This window comes from Seriola lalandi, unplaced genomic scaffold (genome assembly GCF_002814215.2).
Source record: "Seriola lalandi dorsalis isolate HSWRI2012SDOR001 ecotype SW California unplaced genomic scaffold, Sedor1 jcf7180002054692, whole genome shotgun sequence".
In the NCBI taxonomy this organism is placed as follows: domain Eukaryota; kingdom Metazoa; phylum Chordata; class Actinopteri; order Carangiformes; family Carangidae; genus Seriola; species Seriola lalandi.
In genome coordinates, this window is record NW_019525245.1 from 1,792,490 (window position 1) to 1,802,108 (window position 9,619).

The 9,619-nt window shown below is 41.4% G+C and overlaps 1 protein-coding gene across 1 annotated transcript; it reads right to left on the reverse strand.

Moving 5' to 3' along the window:
- Window positions 1-966: 966 nt before the first annotated feature.
- npepl1 (aminopeptidase like 1) lies at window positions 967-9,085 on the reverse strand. The gene is made up of 12 exons (XM_023423702.2): window positions 8,836-9,085; window positions 6,733-6,918; window positions 6,312-6,482; window positions 6,113-6,202; window positions 5,923-6,004; window positions 5,461-5,603; window positions 4,647-4,724; window positions 4,430-4,530; window positions 4,100-4,223; window positions 3,686-3,862; window positions 3,166-3,276; window positions 967-1,987 (listed from the first exon to the last, which is right to left on the reverse strand). The coding sequence occupies exons 1-12, from the start codon at window positions 8,983-8,985 to the stop codon at window positions 1,829-1,831; spliced, it is 1,572 nt and encodes a 523-aa protein (XP_023279470.1). The 5' UTR covers window positions 8,986-9,085; the 3' UTR covers window positions 967-1,828.
- Window positions 9,086-9,619: the final 534 nt, after the last annotated feature.

Consider the following 9,619-nt stretch of genomic DNA (forward strand, 5'->3'; position numbering starts at 1 on the left):
TGTCTGTAGACTCCGTGTTGAGGAACCGGTACCTACACTACAGTCATGTGACCATTTAAACTCATCATACGTAGACACCCACGAGAGGAGGTCACAAGGTGTTACGTGTAGTCTACTTCTGAACAATAACCATACACGAGGCAGTGGGTGAAAACATACTTGGGATTAAGGTTTAAAATGTTGAGGAACGCATTTATGAAATACAACAATTAACTCTTGACTGTTGAAGGCTCGTGTTAGCTTCACATACACTATGGGATGCATTTCTGCACAGAAAGAGGGCTGAGGACTTTGTGTCCCATCACTTACATATAAAGAGCATTAGGTAGGGAAATCTTAATGTACAGTATGAACAGGAGGAATAATTACAACATGCAGATCCTGTTTCAGTGTACACACGGATACCTGACTACTGGTTCAAGAAATACTTGAAAACTGTGAACCTACACTTTAAGAGTAGCAGCAGCAGTTCAATTTGCTGACAGTGAAATCATGTTCATGATTGTCCATGCTTTAAGTCTTCTTTCTACTAAATGCTCTGAATGCATAACCCGGCTGGTAAATTTATAAATTTCTTTTTTCACCTGACTCATTGAAGCCTACACACATATGGGGCCTCTGGAGTGTGGTCTTGGTCTCTTGGTCTGTTATAGCATCTCATTGGTCCGTGTGTTGTCTCTGACATGTTGTTGATGGTTGATTGCCGATATCAGCTGATGTACTTATTTATTTACTCTATTTATTCTTTATATGTATCGGTTAGTTTGTAGAAATGAATTGCCATTCTCTGGGATTAAGTATTCTGAATCTGAGTCTTAAAATCTTTAGGTGCCACCACAGTCCTCATCAATGTGCCTGCACTAAAGCTCACAATATTACTGTATTATTTTCAGGAGATTTTTTACCACATCTCAGCAAATGGATGTTTTTTTTTAAGTTTTGGGGGATTTTAAATCAACACAGATGTCAGATGGCACTGCCTTTATTGAAGGAGAACATGACTGTCACAAGGGTGGAAAAACATCACACTTGTGCTGGAATCTGTCTAATACTTACAGTTGACTTCTTGTATGTGTATTTTTTGCTGACAAAGCACATGTGGTAATGCTTGTCATTAATAATTTGACACTAATGTGAAACTGCAGCCAGCACTCAGTCCTCCGTTTGGTCCAGAGATCACATGGCCCAACTGGTCACAGGATGAATACAAAGTGCAGTGGTTACCAAAAAAAAAAGAAAAAGGAATATCTAGCTTTACTGTTTCAGATCCAGTATTTCTCACAACATCTAACACAACATGTATGGTGTAATCTTCAATTTGCATAAAGTATCAACATATAACAATGCCTGCTGATGAGGTGGGTATCTGAAAACAAGGTTAATGTTTCAGGAGGTAAAACCTTAAATGTAAAATATGAATTACAAAGAATCACTGCTGGAAAAAAAAAAAAATCACAATTGGCCAGTTGTGAAAACCTGAATGAATTGGTCATGGATATAAACCACCTGCTTTTTCAGCTTTTATAATAATCAACACATTTTCGTCAAGAGCAACTGAAAAATTGAGATGATATGGAGGTGATCAGTGCATTAAGTGCCGGGTCATGAGGACAAATGAGGGCCAGTGTTTTATCATCGTCATATATAACACATCTGGATTACTGATGATTATCTGATTTATTCAGCATGTGAAATTTCATCAAACACAGGAAGTGGAATCACAGCTTAATGTTTTATCTCTAAATGGATGAGCACTTGCTTCAACAGTTTGGGTGTGTGTGGTGGCAGCAGAGCAGTCAGAGTCAGGGAGTAGACTGTTCTGTGTGCTCTACACCAGTCTTCGTCTTTTGCAGTCACGCTCCATCTGGTCTTCAGACATGTTGGTGGCTGCACCCAGAGGAGACACTTGGTTCAACATGGAGTCATCTGATGCCTGACCAAACAGGGCCATTAGCAGGGCAACGCCAAACCCTGTGGCACGCTCCCCCTGCACAGACAAAAAAACCACAAAAACAAGGGTCAGATCACAATATCCAGTGTCATTACTGTAAAGCTACCCTGTAATTACCTTTCATTGCCCGGTAATGTGACTGAAACCTAATGCCTTGTGCCTTTTAAAACCCAATAATCTTGATAAATGTAACTACAGTGATGTTTTTTTATGAGCTGAATCACAAGACCAGGACAGATCAGCAGATTTTTATTATTTGTTGAAATGAAGAGCTGGTGCAATCCTGGCTCACCAGCAGGGAAGTTGTAAAAAGGTGTTGGAATTGAAATAATACATAATGCAGATTTCTTGCTCCCTTTGAAAGCAGTCCACAGAGTGCCAGCAGAGAACAGCGTCTCAAAGCTCAAAGTCAGTGTTTCAACAGATGTAATTGGCTCAACTAGACTCTGTACAACATGGACACCATATACAGCACAAACAATCTGATCATCAGGTTTATTGGTCTTTACTAGATCATGATAGGACTGTATGCATGACTGCAACAGAGAATACATATTTTTTAGTTGTTTCCAAAATATACGGCACCATCATTTTATTCCAATTGTAAATGCACAATTTATGCTTTAGCTATCAAAATCTGATTTGGGTTTTCTGTTGAGCTTAATAGGTAAACTTCTTGTATTATCCCCACACACTGTGTCCTATTCTCCCAATCTCATTCATCTCAGCTGTGCTCTCACAAGAACATTTTATAAACTCAGTTAAAAAGTCCCTTTAATGTAATTTTTAGCTAAACCAAGAGAGCCTGCTAAGCTTCATCCTGGTGTTGTTGCCAACTTCCTTGTTCTTTCTGCTGACTCTTTTCTTTCAGGATACTGAGTCACTAGTAATTGTTTTGAAATAAAGCAGAACAGAACATTTCTCAGAGCTGCAGTTGTATATCAATAGGGGAAATCCATATACAAATCCAAAAAATTTGGACTGTTATAAAACGCATTTTCTATCATAGTCAGTCAGTGGCTGAAGATTTTATATAAAAGTTGGGTTTGTGTGAACCTGTAGAAGTCTATGTGCACGTCTTTGTAAACTAAAGTCACGATTAGGAAACCACTTCATGAAGTTGTGGTTATCACCTGATTTGCAACAGGACAAAAATCAAGAGCTCAAACTGAGTGCAAACTATCTATATGCACATCAAAACCTTAAGTACTCACAGCATGAACAGGAGAGGCGATGTCAACATGGACCCAGACACCAGGCCAATCAAAGCCCAAGTGGGAACCAATAAAGAGGCCGGCGCAGGAGCTCTGGGCGTTCTCTCGATCCTGTAGAAACACCAGAAAGGGATGACATTCGTCAGGAAATAAATTATAATGTCAGTCCCCGAAAAATATATTCTACTTGAACTACTTAGCTGACAACCGGTATCTAAGTGCCAGGTTTTGACAAAACTTCAATTTAGACAAACCTGTCTGGAGAAAAGATGCATCAACAAAAGCTAAAAAAAAGGGATTAGTAACTACATTACTACAGCTCTCAGTAATGTGGTCCAGTCTGTACTGACGTTTAATGAACCAAGCATACTGTGCAAGAGATACTGGAGATGCAGGGACAGTATTATCAAAACCTCTATAATATATTTATTCAGTCTTTCAAACTCTCTCATGTCAGATTTCTGTGCCTTTTCTCTTGTTTAAGCGTCTGGTTTTGAGGGATCTGTAATTTGTAACTTACCGCCACAGAGTTCTTCATGTCAGCCATGGCAGAGGTGAACTCGCTGAAGTGCAGCTCAGGGCAATAAACCAGGGGGTGAGCGAGATCTCCACTGCTGCGGCCTGCACGCACACAGGCAACCTCCCACTGCTCACTGTTAGTCATCACAGCTGCATGATGCTTCCCTGTGGAGATCCCCTGGACAACAACAACAACAACAAAAAGGTTTTACATACCAAGACAATACCTATTTGAAGGCAACGTTCACTGTTGGTTCTGGAGTCTTCAGGAGAAGTGTTGATGAAAATAAAAAGACATTCAATATTATCCACTAAGTTTATCTATTAAATTTATTTTCTACTGATTTGTTACAGAGGTTTAAAACATACTTCCTGTAAAAGGTTTAGCAACAGTCATTAAGAGGATGTCACCCACCTGTGCCCCTGTCAGGGTGGCCATATCCAGAATAATATCAGCTGACAGGTCTTTGCTGGCGTACACCACCCCATCAGCCAGCACCAGCCTGCCCTCTGCATCAGTGTTGTTGATCTCCACTGTCCTTTAGAATGAAACAGACAAATAACAGACAATACAGCCCATGTTCATTCCTGTTGATTTGGCTTGTAAAATGACATTATGTGCGTTTATACCATGACAGAACGGACAAAACAATGAGACGCATACAACTCAAATTAGAAGATTTGACACTTTCTCCATCGAATGAAAATCCAAGGGAATGATACAATATATTAGGCTGAATCTTACTTTCCAGAGTAGAGAGTGTGGATATCATCAGGTCGTGTGGCTGTGGGTCCAACTGCGTTCTCTGCGAGGCAAAACACTGCATGGAGGTTATCTTTAAAGCCCTGAAGCAAACAGGGGAGAAAAAATGATTAAAAAGAAAAGTTCAAGCTGCAGAATTATAGAGGTTAAAATAACAGCTATGGTAACTGCTGTGGGATAATCCAAAAGGTCACCTCACCTGTTTAATAGTGGCTCTGAAAGCTCCCAAAATAGCTGCAGCTCCACCACAGTCTCTCTTCATCCCTGGCATTGTGGTCTACAAAAAGACACATTAATATGTGACCAAACATGCAATGGCTTAATTTGATCTCAGATTTTGGTCAAATGCTGCACCTCAACATGCATTTGTGCACGACAAGCGGCCTATAGATTTATAATTAGAAAAGCTTTACTGGCTGGTTTGTAAACATTGTACCTGTAGAATAAGTGCTTACCTTTGCATATGACACTACATAAACTGGTGCATGCAGCTGCGACTACATGTGAAGGGATTATTGAGAATCGGCTTAAAGCTTAGTCTAACAGTAAAGGGATGTCAGAGCATGCAAGTTCTACAGTCACCAAGATCACAGTTGGAGCAGGCTACCATCCAGATAAATACATTTTACAGTTTAGTAAAATTAATCTTAGCACATCATGATTTAGTGACAAAATGCACTGCGCAGTCAAGTGCTATGTAAGATGGGAGACAAGGGGCGTGGTCCGAGGCAATCGGTCAATCAATGGAGTTCTCTCTGGACAACAAGAGGATCTATTCTATGCGACTGCAAGTTGCTGAGAGGAAGGCTCTGACTGTTGTATGTGCTTATGCACCGAGCAGCAGTTCAGAGTATCCAGCTTTCTTAAGAGTCTCAAGACAATTAATTAAATGATGTTTAAACAATTGAACGAGACTGTGGTGATGTTCTGGGGAAATTAAAATTACAAAGACTGTTTTTTTTCCATGATGTACAACAGTTACTTTCACTTCTCCAGAGGAAAAATAAGAATACCTTTCCCTTGATGCTGAGTCCACCAGTGTCATACACAATGCCCTTGCCCACCCATGCAATAGTTTGGGTCGCACCATCTGGTGTGTGGCTCAAGACTGCTAATGCAGGAGGGTTCTCTGCTGCCTTCCCAACTCCATAGATACCTGAAAAGGCAAAGAGAAAGAAAACAGATAGATAATCCTATCTACCAATTACCAAGATGAGAATGTATTGTCTCTGAGATGAGAACAGATACACATTCTTATCTATCTGTAAAGAGCTTAACAAAGATGTCAATGCAAAGTGAAACAAAATTACAGTAAATTGGGATTACAGACTGCATGAATGCAAAGTAAATCCATTATTTATGATAATTATATTCTTATTTGCTGAAAGTTTTTTTGATTTAACATCTGTATAACATGCAGTAAGTAAATATATCTAGCCATGAAATATGCTGTGTATGTTCTACAGACAAGGTACCTCCAAACCCTCTTTGTTTCAATTCCTCTCCACGAATAATGACAGGAGTAATTCCAAGTTCAGTTCCCACAGCCTTGATCTCCTAAAAGAGAAATTAATGTTTGAATAGGGGTCCACAGCAAGATTTGTTAGAACTGTGATCCTGTAGTAATGTCAACAACATTTGCTAAAGATAAATTGTTTGACTTACATCTAAGAAGTGATCTGTATTCATCTCATTGCATGGCGTGTCCACAATGCGAGCTGCCAGCCGCACTCCATGAGCAGCATTAGAGAGACACTGAACACAAGAAAAGCCTTCAGCTATGACAGACTGTTGGGCTTCAATGATTTGAAATGCTGTGTAGAATTAAAAGAAAATGAAGAAAAAAAAAAAATCAGTATAGTACCTCAAGTTCTGCGACATCCAGAGAACTGCTGTCTTGCCCTACGATCACAAACTCCACAGTGATGTGCTTCTTCTCAGCCCTGCGTAAGGACGTAGAGCGACGAGAGAAGATGGGGAAGGCCCTAGAGATGGCACAGGAGGATGCAAACACATCTGAACGCTCACACACCATCTGGAGAGGAAAGAAACAGTCATATTAGCCACTTGGTCACATATGCCTTCCTTCAACTGGATGACCCAGATTTAAGTGCCACAGGAGACCCAGAAGGAGTCTCCCGGTATCCCTGTGAAGCAGAAGAACTGATCTGTGGCTAAAAGTGCTCTCCGACTTCCCTGAGGGACAAAGAAAATTCCCCCCAAAGAGATCAATTAACTATCACATGAAAGGCCAGAGCAAATTAAATCCAAATGAAGATACTAACCACAATGCAGCGGTTGTTGCCCCCAGGCAAGCAGGAACGGACCAGACGAGACAAGAAGTGGGCAGAAGATGGGCTGTTGTGCCTGCTGACCCGTGATGGAAGCGCGGCCACCGCAGCATGGTTGAGGTACAGGGGGCAGCTGTCCGTGGGGTTTGGGTTCAAAGCACTGAGAGCTGCCTGCCAGATCTGAGAAAACATAAAGACAATACTGAGGAGAGGCTGAGGCCCTCCTTACACCTGGCATTAACATGCATCTCAGGTGATCCAAACACAAGTGGACAGCTCCAAGTACAGGTGTGAAACCTAAAAGAGATCCAATCACTCCACATTCAGAGATGGTGTTGGGCACATACGGCCACATTCTTTTAACAGTGTCTTCATTGTGTCCTGGGCCACATTGAAGGACCCCCTACTCAACTGAGGTCTGTCTATGCCAGTTTCATAATGAATGAAAATATTTTTACACTTCTCAGTCTTTCCCATACACTGATTTATTTGTGGTGACCAAACACAACATTGGCTACCACATGTTGATTTTCATTATTTTTTTTTTACCATTTCAAATGGCTAAAACCTTATGTCCTTGTAGAGATGTGCACAGTTATACACATAGACTCGCTCAGCTCCAAGTCCTGCTCTCTCTCTCCCTGTCTTTCACAAACACATTGGCAACAGAGCTGTCTGTCACAGTTGGACTGGCTAAAAACAACAATGCACAAACAGAAATAATAAATGTGTCTATTTGCATACATAGAGCGGATGTTAGAAGACTCATGTGGAGACCCCTTGTAATGCCAGGTGTGAACTAACGTACTTAGACCTATGCACTTGTGATGCCAAGACACATGTTAATGCCAGGTCTGATCAGGGCCTAAGTATATGATCTGATGCACCAATCTATGTGACTTTCTGTAGAGCAAGACTCTATAGTAACCAATGTTAAGCAGGAGAGGACGACTAGCCTCAAGCTACTTCACTGCCTGTCATCCCGGACAGTGTCTACAATGGAGATACCATCCCATATAAGATTTAATATGGTGTTCCTGCTGTTGAGGACAAGAAAATCAACAGTTTTGCAGAGGCTAAAAATTATCAGCAGCTAAGATGTGTGTGTGGGCAGACTGAAACCATTTGCAAGCGGAAAATGTTACAAAGAGTTTTAAGATTAGAGGCTTCCTAGTGTCACCCAAGTTTTCAGAAAGCATCATCAGCTTAAGTATAGCAAAGTCCTTTTATGACCCAGGAAAAATGAAAGTACTGTAAGCAGTGGAATCATAATCATATTGGCTACTCATTGCCAGAGGATAGTGAGAGGCTCTGCAAATGACTGGAAACCTTTCCTTGACCTCACAGACTTACTCTCTCAAGTCTCTCTTTACAGGCTGGCTGCCAATGTTGCACAACCACCTCTGAGGACTTTGCACGACAGACAACTCACTGCTTACAGCTCCTTAGGACAGTTACCATGAGAGCAGAGTATTTTTGCCTGGGTCTGACCACTGGACCTGCCGCTCCTCTAACCAGTCACCAGGAGCACCCTGTACTAGCTACATGATCTCACCCTCCAACCCTTTTCTCAGTCTCTCATGAGCAGACAGTTGTGTTGTTTTCCGGGGAAGTGAACAACTCTCAAAGCAAGGAAATGAACATTTCATTTTAACCTCAATAGTCACCCAATTTAAAATCGTTCATTGTTTACCAGCAAAAAGTAATTAACTGCTGCTGGTTAAGAAATAAGATTTTTAGAAGAAATCTTGCATTAGTTAAAGGCATCACTTTAGAAAATGTGGTTTTATTTAACCTTATTGGCGTTATAATTAGCTTTTCCACCGACTAATAACAACCAGTCTGACTGATCTCTAACAAGACCGTTAACATCTCCTTAATAACATTAGTTGTTCGTGTTACAGCTACTTGATTAACATAGTTATTTAGATAGCGTTACAGCTGCACCTGTGGCTAGTAAAGATGAGCTATTCGTGTTCAGGTCCCGTTAACGTTGAATTAATTTAGCTGACCTAGCTTCGTTAGCTTGTGCAAACTTGGGTTAGCGTAAGCTAACATTAGCTGTCACCCAACAATCAATATCGTGCACAACGTTACCTCCTTGCTAACGACTGGCTGCAGTTTTCCTTTGATTTGGCCCCAGCTGACTTGCTGCAGGTTGGCCTGCTGGCCGATAATCAGGACAGGGCGACTTTGTGGCTCGGAGTCACCGGCAGAAGCCTTAAACTCCAGCACCACGTTCGCCATTTTTGTGACTTGCTAAAGAGATAGCTTGCTGACGGTAATTGTAAAGTGGTCGGACTGCTATAGTTCACTGGCCCAACCCGGACCGGCGACGGCAGCCGGAAGAGGACCAAATGGCTTTCCCCGTTTAATTTATAAAAGGCTGTAAGTGATGTGTAATCTTTATCATCATCTACCGGCGACAAGCAGGAACTACATGGAGACATTAAAGGACAGGTGCACAACTTTTGAGGTCTGTCTTTGCGCAATAGTCAGGTGCCTATAAGAACATTGGAAGTGAGGGTGTTCATCTGCTGAACTCAAGGTCTCTGGAGCAAACATAAGCAATAAAGCAGCTGTGAGAAGGAGGAGGTTGGGAAGGATGAGGAAGAAGAAATTGCAGTTACTGGACAAAAATGAGTCAGGCACAGGGGTTGGGTCAGAGTTCATTTTTACCCTAATGTGGCACTACAGTGGCTTCTGAGCTTGCCAAAGAGGCATTTGGGGGCCTTTCAGATTAGGTCCCCCTCTGGTGTGATATAAGGTCTAAGAAGACTGATCTTAAAGACACAACATACAACTAAAGAGGAATTTTGTTGGCCAAAATGTGTCCTTCATCCTAACCCAAATGGGAAATGGAAAGAAAAAAAACTTCAAC